Below are 22,882 nucleotides of genomic sequence, written 5' to 3'. Positions count from 1 at the left end.
CACGAAATTTAAAATTTCAACTAACATTTATGTAGATTTTAGAAGATAGATATTCAAAAGCAAAGGTGTTTCAATCTATTTAAATACATATTATCATGTATGGTCTGAGAAATCACGTCGTAAAATTGTAAACTTTGGCTTCCACTGTGTAAAAATCAAGAAGGGTTATAGTAATAAGTAAGGTAATAATAATAAATCATTTGAAAATATTTATAAAAATACAAAATTGTGTTTTATTTTTGTCTGGCAGCCCATTCTAGTTACAATATCCGCCGCGTGTTTTGTTTTCGTTTGGTTGGCGATTGGCGCTGACGGCGCGTTGATTCTGAATTCTGATTGACGATTCACAATTGTCATTTCTTTACCGCCATTTTGTTCTCATGTTAGCTTGGAATAGTAAAATAATGATTTCGTTATTAGTATGTGCTAATTTGTTAATTTTGTGACTTTCCTGTGCCTAAATATGACATACATTTTGTAAGAGCAGTGTCTGATATATTTTTTAGCATTTACGTAGGTAAGTTCGCCCCAAGTTCCTTTCTATAATGCATCAATAGATAGTTATCATAAAGTATTTTTTCATGTAAAGGATTCTACTTATACTTGTTATGAATCATTTAGACAAATCATTGTGAAATATGAATAAATCCTTAAATAAGAATGTAATGTTTTGTTATGACAAAGATAACATTTTAGCATGTAACAGACCACTAAAAGTCAGCGCTAAACTATTAAATAAACTAGTTCAAAATACTCTAGTTTATAGCTATAGACGTATTATTTACGTTGGAGATCATCACAATTACGCTTTTTACTATGAAAATTACCAATTATATATTTTGTAGAGCACTATCAATGTGTAAAATCTTACGACAAGTATTATATAAATACAATACTAAGTTATCTTTACTACTTATTGAATTTTACAACCCATATATGTCGTTTGCATTTGTTTAATGTATGAAACAACTTCAAAGTAATTTACTTAAATGAAAATTATAAATAAAGGATGATGCTGATCAAAAAATCATCTAGAATATATATGTTCAAATTCAAAAATGGACAGGTTGTTTCAATCTGGTTATAGATATCACCGTGCAACCATGAGTGTCATCATTAGACTGCAGAATCTGCCGTGGTCAGCTAATGCTCTCGACATTAGGAATTTCTTTCGAGGACTTTCTATCCCCGAGGGGGGTGTGCACATCGTAGGCGGCGAGCTTGGAGATGCGTTCATTGCGTTCAGGTAGCTATGTATACTTCACAGATTATAAATATTAAAAAAAAAATCACATTAAAACTGTAATATCTCCCTGAACTAATTTCATTGAGAATATTACAGCTAAGAAACTAAGCATAATTAGATTTAAGTAGTAAATTGGTTAAGTTATTTTTTTCTAAATAAATGAACCACACAAATGCTGTCTTTATACCCGCAACATTGTTATCTAGCATAAAATAAATACATTCTTAATTTAACTGGAAACACATCAGCATCACGTAAATTAATTTTAAAAAACAACAAAATATACACTGGTTTTAAATATTCTTGTCTTTGAAAACTATAATATATTACATGAGTAAATAAAGGCTAGCTATAAGAGTTAAATTGACATAAATAGTATACTGGAATATATTTGCAAATAAGTTACATTGAAAAATCCATCATGTAGTTTCGTCTTCATCATATGCTATAATCGTAAACTGGTAATGAGCTACATACTGTCTATAAAACTAATAAAACCTATTTAAATATTCCTCATTCTTCTCAAACTGAATAAGGTGTTGGTCGTAAATAGATAACATTAGTGATGCGTTTTAGTAAATATATTCACCGTAAATGTACTTGAACTTGGTATTTGTACTTTATTAAGGTAAGTATTCTGGTGTGTATAGAGAACATATAATTAAAAGTATATGATAAAATAAATGATACAAGAAGTATATGATAAAAAATAACACTTGGAATCGTAAGTGGTTTGGTGGGATGATCAAGTATAAGACACGAGTACAATGATGCTGCTTAGTTGGGAAACTCGCTTGAAGCATTGATTGAGGAATTTACTTAATAACAGACCCAGATTTCCTCATAACATCCTAAAAATTATTATTGCATTGGTTTTATTCTTTCTGAGTTAAGTTTTTAATCAGTATTCAAATTAATACTCAAGAGGAGAGCCTCACTAGTCCTGGTCCTGCGTGCATCTGTTACTACATGCATATCTGTCAATTAAAATAGAGTTGCAATGAAACTATGTTAAGAAAATATTTTTTTTTTTAAATATCTAAATAATGACTGCAATGACTTAAAAGTAAATGCTCCAATAAAAAAATATTTATTTGAGATTTTTTGTCTTGACCATTGTCAAGACACTCACTAACTTTTAATAGGATTTTGACATTTCTATTATCAAAAAATGAGTAGAAGTATAAATTGGTTTTTAGATCTGGCCACATGCAAATTACTTAATTGATTATAACTTTTTTCTTGTTTTCTACTACTAAATTGACTATACAAAATATTTTATAACTTCTATATATCTAATACTTCTGTTTATATATTTTTATACTATATTCTATATATAAACTATTATCTTTTCCAATTGAAGGAGAAAAGGCAAATAAGAAAGTTTGCAAAACTAAATCAATAAAGTAGCAGTTTTTACTATAGATACTGAAACTTAGTAATGAATATATTCTAATATATTCTTTTGCATGTTACATTACATGTACATCTTATATTACATTATAGTTTGTTGATATATAGAAAGTTTAATTTCCTTTTTTTTAATTTTTTACACACAATACTCTTTTTCACATTAAATTAATACTTTAAGTAGATTGGGGTTATAAAATAATTACATACATATATATATATATAAGTTAAATATATACTTATTAAAGAAAAATGATGAAGAAATTTTGTATCATAGGTTGTCTGAATATAATATAGAACAAATTGCAGACTTGCTAAGTCTGAAATTTGACAGAATATTTATTTCGGATATTCGGTTTCTCTTAACCCCTGTCATTGGAATGGTCTATACATCTATAGGTAAAAAGTTAGCTCATGTTTGTGTAAGTGTACTGTTTATTTATCCAATATAAATATTATACATATGGTAACCGGCATAAAATATGTACTGCACATGACAAGGAATAATATATATTCGAAGAATAGAGTATGACAAGACTGACAAAAGCTATGATAGCCTTCACGATGGTAAATTAGTGTAAGAGGTGCAAAGTAAACGAAAGGAACCATATTGTTTATGGAGTTGCTACATCCAACTTACACACAAATGTAAGGGTAACCATGCTTCAAATATAATAAATAATTATAGTAATTATGAGTAGAAATATTTTTGAGTACACTGAGCTCAAAAATAGCGTCAGTAATGGCACCGAATTATGTGCGAATCTTTTTACATGTAAGCCAGGTGGCAGGTAGGGTCGCGGTCGGGGACACGCGGAGGTACGGGATCAGCTGATCAATAGCACCTCGACTATATGGTTAGGCCTACACCGAGTTTTTGGATTATATATGTATAAAAAACAAATACCAAAAATTTTACGTGACATCCTAAACTCCGATATTGGCCAGTCTAAGGCGACCGAGAACACATTTGGGTTATTATATTGACACATTTTGAGTCGTTATTCTACTGACTTTTATAGTGGTTGTTGACGGTCTGAAAATCATAATAGTTGAACACAATTTGTAAGCTGTCTTACATATATTCTAAAGCACTTTTATACTCTATAATTTTTTTTTAATTTATCGTTAATCGGTTTGTTATCAAACTTACTGTCTTATTTTGTCCGGTTCGAAGGATGATTGAGACAGTTACTACAGGTTCAAGGGACATAACATCTTAGCTTTCGTGGCGCTTTGGTGTGATGTAAGGAATGGTTACTATACAGCGTCGACGTCTGGACGGTGGTGACCACTTACCATCAGAAGGCCCTTTTGCTCGTCCTACTGTTAAATTACAAACCTTTGAACGTATTCGTCTAAGGGAAGACGAAAAACTGTAAGAACTACCTGGTCGATATATGGAGGTTCCTGTGTATGTTCTGTAGTAATTGTTATTTATTAGGGGTAGTATTAATTAGGGAAATATTTATAAATCACATTACTTATTAACAAAGTCAATTAAGTTATCGTTTGAAGCTGTTACTTATAAAGTTCGTAAAATTCTGGAATATTGAATTTATTTCCGTATAAGAATATATAACGTTTTATTTATTCAACAAATAATTATATTTAATAAAAGCGGTCGGCGTTAAAATGTATTTTAATTTTATAACGAAATATCTCTTGAATTGCATATCAACAGAAAATTATGTTTCGTTTTCCCATCGCTATTACCATTTAAGTTCTAAGGATGGGAATTGCAAATCAGGATAGCCAAAATGGATAGCAGGCGCAAAATCCTGCTGTCCAGAACCAGCATGCGGGGCATGTACCTCAAGCGACGGCGAGAGCGTCAACTATGGGGTCTCTTCACGATTATTTTTCTTTTTACTTATTTTGTTCTTATAAAATAAGTTTGTCTTCCCAGCTTTTTGTGCAGTATAAAAAGTTTACACTTTTGAATCTTTAGTCAGACGTTCAGGTATTAATTCAACTAATTTGATTTTTAAGTTCGGACCTATTGACATTTTTAAAACTCTTATTAAGACTGACAGGAATCGGTATTTCTGGACCCGAGTAACTGATGATACGAGTCGCTCTTCAAATTTTTAAAAATTTAACAGTTTATTAAACTATTTAGTCTAAACCGCGATTGAGTGAGAAGGGCATAGTCATGGAATTGAGAAATCTGAAGCTAAATTAATAAAAGTACTCAACTTAGCATACGCTCATATTTCTGAAGTTATGCGATTTATGTAGTTGGACGACGAGGAAACGAAAATAAAAATTGAGAAGATATTTTGTAAAGTTAATAGATTTATAATTCGAAAATTTAAATTTATGCATTCTCCATTGTCAAAGCAGAGACAACATACTGGCACATTATTTACCAGATAATTAAACAGTATCAATCGACAATGTCACGTGGAACTTGTGACTACCACAATAGCAAACGCGATCCTAATATTATATTATCTGCCGGCAAGAAATCATAAAAATTATGTAAGCCAGCACCCTTAGGATAGAAGAGTTTTGAAGGTTATGGTTAATGGTGAAATCAAATGGCGCCGTGGCGCAAGTGGGTGTACCACAGGGTTCAATTTTGGGACCTCTCTTGCTCTTAATATATATAAATGATTTACCTTAATTTGTAAAAAATATTTGCGATATCGTACTGTTTGCAGATGACACATCCCTTATTTTTAACTTGACATAAAAATAAACAACTATGATGTTGTAAGCAGCGCTCTGTCGCGGGTGCTTGGTTGATTTGACATAAATAATTTAGTACTAAATGCCAAAAAGACTAAATGTGTTTTGTTTTTATTGCCAAATGTCAAATCAAATCCTGCAATAACTTTGAAAAATGAAAGGCTTGAGTTTGTTGAGTCGACGGTCTTTTTAGGGATAACCCTTGACTCCAAACTGCAGTGGGGCACCCAATTGTATGCCCTAGCAAGGAAACTAAGTAGTGCCATTTATACAATAAAAGTAATTAGAAAACTGGACACGGACATAAGTACTGCTAGACTAGTTTATTTTAGTAATTTTCAGTCTTATGTCATATGGAATGTTGTTATGGGGTAATATATTGAAGTTGTTTTTATTCTAAAGACAACTACAAAAGAGCTATCCGATCTATTTACAATATAAGCTCCAGGACATCATTACGCGAGAAATTTGAAGAAATAGGTGTATTAACGGCTGCTTCACAATATATTTATGATAAGATAATCTTTATACAAAAGAATATAAAAAAATATTCTATCAATGCTGATATACATACTATTAATAGAAGAAATAAGAATAAACTTGTAACCCCACCTTCCGTTTGCACACGGTAAATAGAACGTTTTTGGGCAATGGTATACGCTATATAATAAGATACCGGAAAATATAATCAATTTACCATTTTCAAAATTTAAAAAGATTATTAAAACTAAATTAATAAATAAATCATATTATTCATTAAAAGAGTACTTTTTAGAAAGAAACACTAGGAGTTGGGGTCGGGTTCCATCATAGGACACTAATTACTGTAAATAACAGCATTGTAAATCTGTTTATTTGAAAAGAGCAACTATGCGAGTTTCTTGTCGTTTCTTCTCGCTAGAAGCTGCTTTCCGAAACGGTGGTAGTATTTAATTATTGACGATTCAAAAACTCTTCATTGTGAAGTTTACTTGAATAAAATTGATTTGATTAGAGAAAAATATGCTTAGAAGGCTTATGGTATATACTGGTGTTACAAGGTGCTCGATTGTTGTCAAGAGGCTGTGGAAATCACTTAATATTTTTTCGACTGATGCCTTATAGGCCTTCAGGTTAGACGGATATTACAGTACTGCTGTGCTGCAGGAGAATACTTGCCCATAAAGCTGTATATAAACCGCGCCATCGATATTAAAAGCGTTATTAAATAGGTTTATTATTGATTTCATATTGCTCTCATAAATAAAATTATTTATATTAGGTAGGTAATCTGGTCTGGAGATTCAATATGGTGAGAACTCGTCTAAATATGTAATATATATAAATATTCGTTTTAAGAGTTGTATAACTCAATTTAACCCATTACTCCATTGGATTCTTTACGCCTGAAAACATAACACCACTTTATCTGAAAATTATAAATAACTTATTAAAAATTATGCATGCTTTTTTAAATCGCTGCCAAAAGGAGTTTATTATTTATGTGAATTAATTACTGGCACAAGAGACACAACATAAGTTCCAATGGTTGGCGGTGCATCAAAGATGTACGTGTAGAAGAAAGTAAGTAGTCGTCGGAAGCGTCGCACGATTTTATAAACATAAGTCGAGTCTTAAAAGTAAACAACGATTATTTGAAATAAAATAATGCCAGTTAGAACTCAAAAACGAATTTAATAAATGTTATGCATTTTTAACAATCTGTTTATATTGTCTGTTTACCGTACAGTAAGAAGTCTAAAAATTACTCCAATATTTAACTCAAAATATCACTGGAACTTCAAAGTCGGATCATTCTGTCTATTATATCTAATCAAATTTTCGACTCAGTGGTTGTCAATCAACATTTTTATGTATGAAGGCGTATTTATATATTTATATATATATGAATCTAAAGGCTTTCAGGATATCCTTCTAGCTTCGCACTCTACAATGACCACAGGAATGCTAACAGCACACGAGAAATGCCACGTCCGTCTATTAATCGGGAAAATTTTTGATTTAATTTTCAATCAAAATTTATTTTGACGCTGTTTTAGTTTAGTATTATATAAAAACAATAACTTTAACGTGATTAAGTATTGTTGTATTCTCTGTACTCTAAATTACGATTTATATTTACGATAAATATTTTATGTGACTATTTAATCCTAACTTATATAAAGATCATAATTATTCGCAATTTTTTGTTCGTCCTTAGAAGCAAAACTAATATTTCGTTTTATAAAAATTTAAATTAACACTTTGCACTTTGATATAATGGGAATCTTTAGTCAAACGTATAGCAGGAATCGTTCTTCGCGAGCTACCGAGAAAACGTATGCTGCTACGGGATTGACCTCACAAAGGACGGTTGCTATTCATCACTTTTTTCTACCTATAGGGAATCTTAACATGATCGAAACGTGTCACAATAAGTCAGGCTATGGCCTCCCATAGCATATCAACAAAAAGTTGTTTCGTTTTCCCATCACTATTACCATTTAAGTTCTATGGATGGGGATTGCAAATCAGGATAACCAATATGGAAAGCAGGCGCAAAATCCTGCTGTCCAAATCCAGCATGCGGGGCATGTACCTTAAGCGACGGCGAGAGCGTCAACTATGGGTCTCATCACGATTATTTTTCTTTTTACTTATTTTGTTCTTATAAAATAAGTTTCTTACGTCATGTAAGAGTTTATAAGGATTTCGTCTTGTCTTAAAACAATCACATGTATTTCTCCCACATCTGTGATTTATTTAATTATAATTTCAGACTGTTCCATTTTCTTTAAGTAAAAAGAGATTCTAAATTGGCCAATTACCTATTAAGTAATTTCTTGGATCCTCATAGGAATGTTTTTCAACTTGTTTATTTGATAATTAACCCAATAAAACAATTCTTATCGGTACACTAACTTTTAAATCGGGATACATTTCGAGCCCCAAATACTTTCAGTACTTTTGGCTTAAACAAGATCTTTTCAATTTATTGATATTAAACGTCAGTTCAACTTGGTACTCTAAAATCGCTTTGTGATAATCTTCAACATTCGATACTAGTATTGTATTCGTTCAGATTATTATATTTCAAACTTCAGGATTTTATAACATTGTGCTATATGTATGACCTTCGATTACAACACTTGAACCACTACTGCTCTGGCACAAATATTGCAGAAATCATGCTTAAACTTCTATTTTCTTCTCTGCTCTACTAGACATTGACTCTTTCTTAAATTATTCTTTCAGGTCTATATATTTAAGATTAGAAAAGCCACTACCATAACGAGCGCAGTGCTTGGATGATGATATCCAGTGGCGTAGCTAGGTCAGGGAGGTGTATAGAACACTCCTCTTTAACTAATAATTACCCTTTAAAATTATAGATACCAAATAAGAAATCTTGTACGCAGGGTCGTGATTTTCTAGCTCTAGAAGCTTAAGATTTAGTTTAGAGGGCCCTATAGCTACGCTACTGATGATATCCTAGTATGATTAGTCTGGAGATCGTTTTAGGTACTGGTATGTGTTAGCACGTAACATTTTAAGATTCGTGTTGTGATTCTCGTATCGCGCTTTTAGGGTTGACTTACTGAACTTGACAGTGACTGATGGAAAACCTGATAACTGACGCACAAAAAAGATCCGACTATGAGCTCGTATAACATTGGGCTATTGTAAAGCTAGGCATTTTGATAGACTATCAAAGGTCTTATAGTTTAATCGAATATATAAATTTAACTGATAATTTGTAGTCTTAATTTCTGACAAGGCTGAATATAGTTACTTGATGAACCTGAGGATGACGCGTATTCGCCTAGATATCTAAGCTACTATTGTTAAGATAATTTCAGAGCCTTCAATAATTAAAAATAATTACATTCAAGAATAAGCCTATTATAATTATTATGTGGTATTTCGAGATATGAAAAGACAGCTAGACAATGGTCTCATCTTTTAAGGAGATGGTGTGGAAGTCATGCCAGCACACTGCTTCACTGCTGGGTTGTTATTGTGGAGTATTTATAAAAAAGCTATTTAAAATAATTATTTTAAACTAAGTTTTAGAATCGAAGGAACTTGCATGTGAAGAATTTGAAATATTTTAAACATTTCATTATTTTATCAAAAAATGTAATTAAATCTTTTAGTACAGTCTTAGACGACATATACCCTCTATGTTGACTTTTTAGGAGGTTGTATATCTGGTACCGATATTATGCTGCTACAAAACACCTTATTCAGTTTTTTTTGCCTACACAAAAAAGTAGTTTATATGGTCTACATTAGGTATTCACAAAGGTTTTAAAATGGAAAGTTTATGGTTCAGTTTCCGCGCTATTCTACTTATTTTCGAGTACCTTTTTTAGCTTAACCTTCCACTATCTTCTTTCAAATGTATTTTTTTTTTACTCTGTATCGCTGGGAAACAGAAGGGATACGTTGTTTGGGGCTCGCCGATGCCACACCTTTTCTCAAACAACAGTTTACATATCCAATGTGATTTGCACTGCTATATTATCTACTATAAACAGTGAATGACTTCCATCCACTTTATTTTTTAAATTTCAAGCTTGGGTAACAATTCACCCACGCATCTTGCTTATCACCGTCGCCACGCATCTAATGATCAATGCCTAGGTGAGACCGAAATATCATGTGGGCAGGGGTATCTTCAGTTACTCCCGAGCCGTGATTACGTGACTTTTTTTCAACAACAATTTTTTTTACAACGATGCAAATATATTTAAACAACTGTCGTTCGAAGAAATTAAGAAGAAATAAAATGTATTTCTGGGCCGATTACAGCGATACATACCAACTAGAAAAATAAAAAAAAAACTAAAAATATACTCAAATAATTTACACAAAATGTTAACGACTTCCGAACAATCGTTTAAGAGGAGTTCAGTTTCAAACACGTATTAGCTACCCATTCCGACTGCACATGGGTACATAAAAGGTTAAAATACAAGTTTTACATTTTGTATTTCAATGTTAAACTTGTTCAATGTAGAGCTAGCTTTTTTAATTACGCGGATATTACGGTGACAGAAAGTCGATGATACATATAGACCTTCATGTACTTTTCTCTTTGAGAGCGCTGGCCCTCGTCCCACACTCCTTATGCCGCCTCTTCTAATGGTTTCATAATTTCATTTTACAAAGTATGACCAAAAAACCAGAATTAGAGAATGTTATGAAGTATCTCATTAATCAAACAAAATTTAGGCACATGTATAAAAACAAATAATAATAAATTTAGACTTTATGAGTACTTAGTTTTACTGAATTACAAAGATGTACCTACTTCGCGCAAAAAAGTTTAGTATAAAAGTTAATTCAAATTATTAGATTTTCTATTTGTATACGCAGTGCGTATACTATAAATTTATCTTTAATGATGTTGGGAAACTTCATACCAATGTATTTAATGATGTGTGTTAAGGCCTTCGGACACGTTTGTATGCACCAAACCGTAGGAAAAGTAGTTTGGTAGAGTAAACTGTAACATCGTATGTCAAATGCTTTTTGGGCCACAATTATAGCCAAATTGTCAAAAGTCTCCTTAGTGGCTAGTGACGTCGCAGCAGGCCTCGTCGGAGAAGGAGAAAGCCAGGTTTATACATAGTAATAGTCTCTGGTAGTCCAGGAAACAGAGACAACTCAGATGGGGACCTGCATTTTACTCCACACTTACGTAATTTTACTTATTTTTTTATCTCGTTGGAAAAACGCGTTTCCCTCACGTGGAAGGAGGGTATGTGAAACACACCGGTGCCCTGTACGCCAGGTGCGACCAAGTACCACTGAAAAGCCGGCGATGCCCCCTGGGTTTCACACTGGTGGACACACTGACAATCGGGCCTTCAACACCTAGGGGGATCTCATCTCGTAGTAATGAGAAGCTCTAGTCCCTGCAGCGCCTATTGAGGTAGGGTAGAAGGTGCGCATAGCGCTTCTTCCTCCTCTCCGGTCCCGGCGGAGAATGGTCTGCAGTGGCATCCTCTACTCGCTCCCGCTCCGCGGCTTCCTTCTGCGATATGATGTTTTCGAAGGAGGGCATCTCCAATCAGCACGTCACTAGTTTATCGTTTTATACGGCAGCGAGAGGTCCAGACTTACGTAACCTTATACTATATAATAATCGAAAAAATCTTATACCTTTGTCCTTGAAATTATAATGTAATTTGCAAATAAACCATAGTTAAAAACTGACTGAATCTGCGCATTATTGGCCAGCAAGGTTAGAATAGGGATTTTTAAGGAAAATCTGTCAATTTAGCTTTAGTAGTAATTATTATTATTTCTAAAATAAGAAATTACGTCGCCTTCAACTCACACTGGTTCACTGTGGTGGAATATAATCTAACATATACTGGAAAGTGCTCGTACCCAGCAATACCTAAATGTTATTGTACCAGCACAGGTACAATAACATTTACGTATTGCTGTTAACGTACCAACAAATATGACGTCATAGGTAGGTACCATTCATCACATATTCTAACAAAAAACAACCGCACTGCAACTTATCTTCCTGGCACCAGGCATGAGGGACTTTGTAATGTTATGATCTGGTTTAAAGGATGAATGAGACAGTGTAATAACGTGCTTAACATAACTTCTTAGTTACCAAGGTTGGTGGAGCATTGCCAATATAAGGGATGGTTAATATGTTTTACATTACCAATTTCTATGAGCAGTGGTGGCCACTTTCCAATGGACTCCTTACCAGTCTGCTTGCCAATTTACATATAATAATAACTTACATGCAAACCTATTTCTAAAGGGGTAAATTAATAAGTAGGTGATGTTTGTTTTTGGGTTTTAAGTTTAAGGTACACGCACACAAGTACACGCGAAATGACATCAAATTAGTTTAAAATTAAAGCTATTATATATTATATCTATACATATATTATGCATAACAAACGGACAGACGTACATCAAAAAAAATGTTTAGGTAACTCGCAAATGGCCATATTAACTTAATAAACGCAGTTTTATTTAAACACACGTTTACAGGCATATGTTCCAAATTTATTTTTTATTTGATTATTATTTATTAATAGTGGTCAACACATTGTATTTACGCTTAATTATTTAATTAATTATTTGTTTTAATAAAAAAATGTACGATTTTATATGATTTCCTTATCAGTTGCTTTATCACTATTAAGAAGATTACTGTTTCAATTGACGCGAATTTGATAAACAAAGTAATCCATTGAAATTTAGCATTTTTATGACCCCAAATAGAATAAAAACGATATAGGAATCTTGAATCTTGGATCTTTAAGCAAACGTTTCATTTCACGCAAGATGAAACTTAACATTTCAATGGACATTAAAGAGATATATTAGCGACATTTTAGAGAGAGCTACGTCAAGGCGGTTTAGGTACGTCTCTACCTTTAACAATAGATTTCTATATTAAAGTGTTTTGTAATGAGAGACATAGTATAATTAATTCAAAAAATTAATATATATTTAATCACGTAAATAACTATAATTCCAACACAAAAGGACAAAAGCCAATAACCAACGTATAAAATAGAATTAACGCCATATCATTGGTCGAGAGCTTGAATAAAAAACGAATATTCGTTATTGATTTAAAAAGGGGGTTTTGAACGTTGACGAAGCTGTTATCGAAATCTTGGAAGTAAAATAAAAGTCGAAACAAGTTGCTGAGTGTGATTGCATCAATAATAAATATATATTAATCAACCGGCTGTGCCCGCGACCTTGTACGCGTTTGAATATAACAACAAAAAATTGTAGCCTAAGTTCCTCCCTATTGTATCAATTATCTGCCAGTGAAAGTCCCGTCGAAATCGATCCAGCTGTTGCAGAGATTAGCAGGAACAAACAGACAGACCGACAAAAATTGTGCATGCATTGAGTAAGAAAGGGCGCTATTTTAATATTACAAACAGACACTCCAATTTTATTGTATGTATAGATAACTGTTAGTAGCGTACAATATAGATACGCTATCTCATAGGATGCGTTAATATAAGGTTATTTTCTGTTGGAATGGGCTGTATGGAATTCCAGACGAACTTAAAGTCAATGAGCGCTTCGCGTAGTGGTTGTGTTATTATGGTTTTTAAATTATTTGTCTTATTAAACTACGTTATCACAGACTTCTGGCAAAGTACTCATACATAGCCCTCTGACATACTGTCATACGTATATACGACACTAGTCAAAGACAATAAAAATTAAGACATGTGCAATGATGTTCTAGTAAACAGATGAAAAAAGTGAAGAGTAGAAAACGTCCTAATTGGGACGTTTGCCTTTAGTCGTTTTCATCATAATTATGCCAGTAGTACGTTATAATACATCATAATTATGTAGTAATACGTTTTGCGTAATTAAAACATCTAGTTATCCCTTTTACTTATTGTTTTTGTCAAGCTATCCTTTTTACTTGTAACGAAACGTAAAATAAACGGGCCCCGGCGCGGCACAGATTTTTCTTTTGTTTAGTATGGGTATAACAAATCTGTTTATTAGAATATCATTGGACATGTGTAATAATTTCCCTACCTAAATGATTTGAGAAACTGCTCACAGGTTTTTTTTCGAAAATAAAATCGAACACAATGTTAGTCTATTGGCCACAATAGCAGCTAATTAGCAGCTGTTCATTAATTTCACTTTTTTTCTGTTTTGGTAATAATGGAATTACCAAGCAAATTATTATCTGACACACTTACCAAATTATAAATTGCTATAATTATGTCTACGAAAAACATTTGATCTCGAGTACCTTCTAAAGAAATAAAAAATGTAATATATAATTAAGAGTAGATGTTTACTTGCATTCTGTATGTAATTTTTGTCAAAATTCAAAATCAAAATAAACTTTATTCAAGTAGGATTTTAAAAGCACTTTTGAATCGTCATTTTACAATTAAATGAACCGAGAAGAACCAGCAAGAAACTCAGTAGTTACTCTTTTTTAACTTTTAAAAAATATCAAGTCATGTTTGTTAAATACAATTATTTAAATTAATATATCCTGCTTGGAAGTCAACAGGTATAACTCCATTCTTTTTTATCATATATAAAATCTTGTATCGAGTTAAGAGTCAAAAAGGCACAGACTATCCTATCCTAACCTGTACTGTAAATATATTCTCAAATAATCTACAACTTTGCACTTTTGTAAAACTCTTTAAACCTAATAAAAGTACGAAATTGTTCCGACAACAATTTACGAATCGACAATTATTCTAACAATTAAATAGATTTATATATTTTTTAACATCTATATAATTTTGCTGGATATATTCTTTCTCGTAAAGTTGGAAACCTATTGGGTTTCTTACACACTAACCCTTTGCGACGTGACCGGGTCGGAAACACTGACAGCGTTCCAATATAACTGCTTCACCCCCGCACAGAGGTCGCAGAGTTCTCCTCGAGGACAATATACCTTGTGGTAAGGCTTTATGCATGCCCGTCTGTATAGGCCAAACCACAGTACTCAGTATTGTTGTTCCGATTTTGAGGCTGAGTGAGCCAGTGTAACTACAGCCAGGGGACATAACATATTAGTTGAAGGTTGGTGGCGCACTGGTGTGGAGTGTGGAGGCATGGTTATTATTTATTATAATGTTAATGTGTATATAAATATATGTATTTGACAATAATTCATAAAGTTATATTAAAAATTTGGTGGCGAATAACTCTGTAACAATAATTAATTAGTACATAATGAATAAATATTTTAAAAAAAGGTTTGCATTGAATTCGATATATGCAATATATTAATTGATAAACAAATATAGGTACTCTTACTCGGCGGTGAACAGTGAAGGCAGTGAGATATATAAATCTTTAACAGAGCTGGTTAAATTCCATTGTCAACATCAAAACTTCTCAAAGAACGAGAAGACAGCCTTAATGCCCCGTAACTAACTTATCAGATATGAACTGTTATAATATTATTGTAGTATTAAATTTTTATACTATCTACGATGACATTACATTTGTATATCGATTTAAGCTACCAAACTGTGAAAGACATTAATATGAATACACTACAATGTATGCATTCAAATCGAAGAAGGAATAAAGGTAAACAAACATTAGCTAAAACCTTAACTATATTGCACACCGTTAACAGTTCTTGATTAATATTTTATAATACCACACTATTTCAGTTAACTAGGTACTTGTAGGTATCCATTTTAATTTGACTCCCAAAGTTTCCGTAACAGCATTTACGACGTCTTTTCGAAAATTCCTATCGAATATAAACTCTCGACACATGAAATCGCGCCAGTTCGATGTGATTTATTGTTGTTCTTTTGTTTTTATTCCTCTTGTGGTTGGAATACATTGATACTAATATTCAAAAATATATTGCAACTTATCGAACATACGATTATGATATCAATAAATAAATAAAAACTCAAGAAGTTTTGAAATCAATAATGCTAGGTATAAAAGTACTTATTTTAAGGGCAATTTAATTGTTTTAATTATATTGATAAGAATTGAAGTAAATTATATGATACTAGCGACCGGCGACGATTAAATGCACGATAATATGTAAGGTACTTAATTGGATAAAGATTAATACTACACATACAATATAGATTTGAAGTCATATAGAAATCGTAAAAACACCATTATTTCTCGTTAAAAGTAGAGGATAAAAAATGATTATTGTGGGTTATTCCTAAGGTTATAAACATATACGGCCTTTTTTGATATTATTTTGATCTATCTCGTAGGGTTCAGCCAGCGTTTTCAAAGTTAACGCAAAAAATAGTGTTAATTTACGACACATTAGAATTCTTTAAATTTATCATTATTTCTCTTCTATAATATGCATTTATTATACATATATACCTTCTTATCTGTTAAAAAAAACCGCATCAAGATGCTTTGCGTGGTTTTAAAGGTCTAACCATGTGTGGTTAGACCTTTAACAGACAGAAAGCAGCACCCATTTTTTTTGTTCTATATAGATATGCGTATGTAGGTGCATGTAGTGCCTGAAATAGGCAAATAAATTTCGTTTGCTAGATTGGTAAAATTTTGTTCCAACTGCTGCTCCTATAAACGTCATCAATTAACATAAATTATAATAAAAACTAGCTCAACTATATAACTAACCCTTTGTACGGGTTAACCAATAGCGTATTAAACTTTCGCTAATTAACTCATCTGCGCGTTTACAGACAGTCCTCGTACTTAAGGCATGTTTGGCATATTAGAAAATATTAGATTGATTAGTTTTTTTTCACACATTGACATCGCGACAAATATATTCTTATATGACGAAAATCGAAACAATTGACGTATGCTTGAGTTAAGGAATAGTATCAAAACATTGTTCTACGTATGTAACTGAAAACAACGTAACTTGAAAAGACGTAAGTCGAGGACTATCTATATTTTAAACCTACGAATATGTACTTACAAACCTATAGATCTTTTCGCTCATGACTCTCGTTACAATATCGACTCCTCGAATAAAATAATCTTAACCAATATGATAAAATTTGTGTTATTGTTGCTGTCTTTACTCGTAATCGTATCATGCACACTATGACATCTTCACAGTACGACCGTCACTCACACTAATGCAAGCCTATTAGCATATTTTAGGCTTGTGCTCTAAATAGTAAAAAGATCGTTTCTTCCAACTTATACTAGTTCGGAATAAGTTGAAAGATTCTTTTATACAATATCTATATAAACATTTTAAAATTTATGTATTTTTTTAATTTCATAAGTATTAATCATAGTTATCGTATTAACTAAAGTGTTATAAGTATTTTGGCCAGTGAAAAGACTCAGTTTTATTGTCTATAGATCATATATTTTCAATAATTTTATTTACATCTTTGTTACAGTACGGACGAAGACGCGCGCCAAGCGATGATGCTAGATGGAGGGAAGATCAAGGAAATACAAGTTAAATTACTGCTGAGTTCGAGGTCGGAAATGCACAAGGTGATAGAAACCGCACGCCAGAGCGTTCCGTTGTTAACACTCGCCGCCCCGTCGCCTGTGCCGCCTCCTGTCATTCCTCAGCCAACTCAGGCACCTCAACCAATTATCTCCGTCGCACCCGCCATTACTCCTTTCTCAACAGCTCTTGGTACCACCACAATCGCCGGTTTTGGAATACCAGGCATCGGTAACCCACAAGAGATTCCCCAACCTGCTGTGATAGAACCTCCCGCGCCTTTACTTAGTCCGCCCTCAAAATCTCCTCAAGAAGAAGACAAAGACGAGGATAAGTTAGATAGAAAAAGAAGCAAAGACAAAGAAAGACGGCGCTCTAGATCCCGTTCAAGATCCCGCGACAGAGAAAGGAAAGAAAGAAAAAGAGAACGCAGAGACAGATCGCGCTCGAGAGAGAGGAGACGGAGAGACCGAAGTCGCAGTCGAGACAGGCGCGACCGTAAGCGAGACAGAAAAGATCGCAGTCGCTCTCGTGACAGGTCACCCTCACGTCGCTCTCGGGACAAACGCAACAACGATCGCAACAAATCGCCTCAGAACTCCCAGGAGCGGTCGCTTGATAACATTGACGTTAATATCGCTCCACCTCCGCCCGCTTTCGGCAGTACAAATGGACCACAAATGCCGATGATGCCAACAAATAATATGGTATCAAATGGACCCGTAGGACCATTAGATCAAGGACCGAATCGGTTCAATGATCCGTCTTTAGCAGAGGCATTTAACAAATTACAAGAACTGGGCAAAAAACGCAATCCTAATGCATTCCAAGGGGAACAAAATGGAGCCAGATTCCAAGCCGGCCGCGGGGGAGGTAGTATGGCGCGCGGAGGAAGCACATTCCGTCGTGACGGCCGTTCATCAAGATTTGAAGAGGAGCAAAAAGATTGTTGCGTGGCTCTCAGAAACGCACCAAACCATACAAGCTACGGAGACGTCCGCCGATTTTTTCCGTTCATGATCGATAAACATGGAATCAAAATGATCAACGATAACATGGGTCGTCGGACTGGTAATATCTTTGTCAGATTTTGCGCTGCTCGCTCCAAGCAACTCGCTCTACAGCGTAAGAGTAACGAATTGAAGGGTGCTGAGGTAATCGTTGAAGCTTTAGACGATGAGACGTACGAAGCTGCCGTTGATTCATTTTTACCTTTCCGTGAAGATAATGACGACGAAGATCAGAGTCTGGTTGCAGCTGATGGAGAAAACAATAAAAAATCCTTCAGCGTATTGAAATTGACAGATTTACCGAATTTTGTCAAGGAACATGACATTATGAAAGCATTTAATGAGTTTTCTCTTTTGTCGATTCAATTAAGTGATTGTCGTATTACTAGGACTAAAATAGCATACGTCCAATTTGTTAAAGCTGACGATGCAAAAATGGCTTTTGAACGTAAGGATAGTTACATGTTCGGTAGACGTCAGGCGACTATCGCGCCAGTGTCTAATGAAGAATACGACCAAGTGAAATTAAACCAAGATAAGCCGGATCAAATGAATATGAACCGGTCCACAAACGACAATATGCAAGAACAAGTCATCCCACGAGACCCTCGCCAGCGACGCCAGCTAGTAGATAACGGACCAAGTTCTGCCGGTGCTCAAGCACAGGGAGCAGTTCCGACTCAGTTGATGCCCAATGCTCAATTTTCCCAAAATTTTGGTGGATCGTTCCAAAACCCTCAATTTGGAGCTTTTCCTAGTGGCGGTAACTTAGAACCTAGAGCGGTCACATCTAATACTTGGACAAACCGAATGAGTTTTCCCAAACAATCTGATCAAGATATACAGGCGATGTCGTCTCCCATGGGCAAACCTAAAGTTATATCCGTCAACATGGAAGATGAACCTCTCGACTGTGTTCTCATGAAGAGTCTTCCACGAGAAGCTACTGACAGAACTATTGTCAACTTCTTGGCCGATACTGGCGCAGTACCATCTAGAATACATCTTATGCTAGATGCGAACGGTCTTCCTTCCGGTGATTGCTTCTGTGAATTTAGGTCGGCTCAAGAAGCCCGAAAGGCTGCTACGAAACATGGCCAGCTCTTAGACGGGAGTCGTGTTACAATAGACCTAGTTATGCGAAGTGTTGTAGAGGAAGCTTTAGAGGGACCGAAATTAGAAACCCAACCTGGTATTCTTGGCAACGCGCCTCCTCACTTCATGAATATGCCCCGCGGCGGTTTTATGGGACGCGGGCAGTTCCGTGGAAGGGGTATGTTTGATCGAGGAGGTTACGATAGAGGTGGATTCAGAGGAGGTTTCGATCCAAGCAGAGGAGGCTTCGACCCAAATCGAGGCGGATTCAGAGGTCGGGGTGGTTGGAGCGAACGTGGTATGCGCGGGTTCGATCGGGGCAGAGGGCGAGGGTTTGCGCGAGGGCGGGGAGGGTTTGACAACATGTCGATGCCAATGCCAATACAAATGCGAAACGATGAGGAGCAAGATCCCGCTCTAGAAAACTTCGGAACCCCGGGCTGCATCGTTACGATGGAGAACGTTCCGTTCAGAGCAACTGTCGATGACATAATGACCTTCTTCAGCGACTTCGAACTGACCCAAGACGATATCATCAGGAGGTACAATGAGCGCGGACAGCCCACGGGCGACGCGCGGGTTGCGTTCCGAACGCCCTTCGACGCCCAGCGCGCTATCAAAACTCGCCACATGAATACAATATTTGACCGAAGAATCAATCTAACCATTCTCTAACATAACACACCGGTGCGGATCGAACCGCCACCGGACCCGGTAGTGCACGCACTCTAACACTACTGGGGCAGTCGATGCCTTTACCCGCCGTGGTATGGATATTGATATTTGCAAGTAACTCTAGAGCTACTGTGAAGCTGAGTAGTTTAAAATTAAGTTAAGGGTTATGTACTATAAAATGATAATAGGTTATTTGAATAAAACAAAGATTTTTGATAATTTAAATCACATAGCATTTTTATTTTCAAATCAAACACAACCTGGTTAAATTTAAGATTCTGCCGCAGGGACAGCACGGTCGCCTCGCATGTGACGTCATCACAACGCACTAAACATGTCCTCCGCGACAATATTTAGTTTATATAAACACATCTTAAATATATTGTTATATTGACAGAAATACGCTTAGTGCACGTTACATTAATTATTCAACACACACGTTTACACTATTATTGATAATAAAAATATTCTAACATTGAAAAGGCCAACTTAGCTCAGAATACTCTAGCGTAACTTGTATACACGCAATTATAATCTGTATAATAATTCTTATAAAATGTCACAGTTTCAATCATTATATAGAATTTATATAATACATCTCATAGAAAATTAATCTGCTATAGGCAACCACAACTGTTTTTAGAAAGAACATCCCTGCGACACTTCCGCTTACAAAGAGAGCATTTTACACTGTTAATGCGCTCAGTCGAGCCCGAGATATTGAGCAATATCATATCAGTACTCAGGTTTTGCTGAGGTCTAGTGCGCGCTGCAGACGGCACAACCGATCTTCGTAAAACAACAAGGCAAAAACCTTATTAATTTATCATCGATATACATTTAAAAATGTGAACAGAATTAGATTAAGACTAGGTATAAAAGATGCGAGTCGGGCCTGCAGCGCGTAATGTGACGTAAACACAACACAGGCGTTACAATAGTAACAAAATTAGCCGCAAAATGCTTTTTATAGTTAACATTAAAATTAGCAAACACAGTTCAATTTGTGTATGGAATTATATGGATAAATTATTTTTGTAAATTTTTATGGTAAATTATTTAAAAGCGTCAGTGGCTAATTTCGTAAAACTTACAAAATAAATGAACATCGATATATGAATTTATAGAAAGCTTACATTAACAACATTTAGAAGTATCATTCAAGGACTTTGAGAAAAAGAAAAAAACTAATTTTATTCAAGAGTACAATATATTACATATATGATAAAACATATATTTTTAAATTCACATTAATATAGACAAAATAATATCATTTTAACAATACTGTATACAAAATTTAATCCGAAAATAATCCACAACGCAAGGATTAGTGTGATGTTAACTCACGATACACTTACACTGGGCTGTCGCGTCGCCGATATCGTACAGTAGGCCACTTTTAACACAAATTCACAACTGACATTGAAGTAGCGAAAAAAACACGATTATAATTTACTAAGAATTTATTTAAACAAAAGTATGCAGATGTTTTAAGAGCTTATAAGTCTATTATCCGTAAAACATAACTTCTATTTACGACGAGTAGTCTTTGGACCTTGATATTTAAGGAAGAATTTAAAGGTATTCTAAATTTCAACAGAACTTTTGCAAAAATATAAACGATCACTTTGAAAAGTTTCATTAAAATCTAATTTAATTAATAACGAAGACAAAATTATTTTATACGTTGGCTCTATGGATCAATGTGGATATTTTCCATAGACTAAACCTGAGGAAGATTGACAGATAAAAAAAAATAGCATATTATTAAAATTATTTCATATTAAATAAAAAAAAAAACGCTGTAATTTAAAAGAAATAAACAAAACATAAAGACTACGCTACACTTAATATTTCTACTATAATATATAATCATAACTTTTGGTGGATAATAGGCATATAACTGTTTATTAAATTGCCTAATAAATTAATCGAAACCACATAGTCCACAGTTGTTGAAGTTACTATACATAAACGAAGAATTTCAGTAAAAAATGATAAACCATTATTATAGAATTGTTTCAGAATGAAATTAAATCAAATTTAATTATTTTTTTCATTTAAATAAAGCAGTTATTTTGTAATCGCTCTACACGGTCTATTAATCGGAACACTGACGTAATATACATATACATGTATGTACCTATTTAGGTAATTAATATTACAGAAACATATTCGAGACTTAACATCTATCATATAATTTATACGAAGGTATATAATGGTTCAAAATATATTGTATAGTTATTTATCAACACCTATTATATGTTATAAAAATAAAAAATAAAATGGAATAGTTCAGAAAATAGTAGATACGATTATTATTACAATATTACAAGCAAATCATGTAAATATTTCACTATACAGTTGACATATTCTCTAGATACATTTTTTTCTATAGGTTTCATAATGTAGAGAAGTATAGCTTCGTATACGGTTTTTGATTACTTATTATTTATTGATAATTGTTTACTTTACTTTAAATTTTGTTATCTGTGGTACTTAACAAATCATTTCCTAATGTTGTTTGATTGTTTTCAATTACGAAACATACATTCTCATAATTATTTTCTATACCGCCTACAAATCTAGAATCGGTTTATTGAATTTATATGTATATGTAGCATACAATACATTTGAATGGTATTCTCATTTACGGAAGCGTTACGAAAATTATTTTTATATGAAAGATACACCCGTATGTGACCTAATATTGTAGATGTTTATTTCACAAGATTTCGACGCTAAAACGTTTTCTAAAAATACATATTAATTTAATTTATAACCAAAATTTCGTTACTTCAAAAAAAAAAACAATTAATAATA

At 33.8% G+C, this 22,882-nt stretch overlaps 1 protein-coding gene across 1 annotated transcript; it reads left to right on the top strand.

The window, feature by feature from the left end:
- Positions 1-286: 286 nt before the first annotated feature.
- On the top strand, positions 287-20,284 carry LOC124532878. The gene is made up of 3 exons (XM_047107991.1): positions 287-517; positions 1,088-1,246; positions 17,224-20,284. The coding sequence occupies exons 2-3, from the start codon at positions 1,104-1,106 to the stop codon at positions 20,057-20,059; spliced, it is 2,979 nt and encodes a 992-aa protein (XP_046963947.1). The 5' UTR covers positions 287-517; positions 1,088-1,103; the 3' UTR covers positions 20,060-20,284.
- The last annotated feature ends 2,598 nt before the right edge of the window (positions 20,285-22,882 follow it).

This window comes from Vanessa cardui, chromosome 10, assembly GCF_905220365.1.
Source record: "Vanessa cardui chromosome 10, ilVanCard2.1, whole genome shotgun sequence".
Classification (NCBI taxonomy): Eukaryota; Metazoa; Arthropoda; class Insecta; order Lepidoptera; family Nymphalidae; genus Vanessa; species Vanessa cardui.
This window is presented reverse-complemented; position numbering and strand designations above follow the sequence as displayed.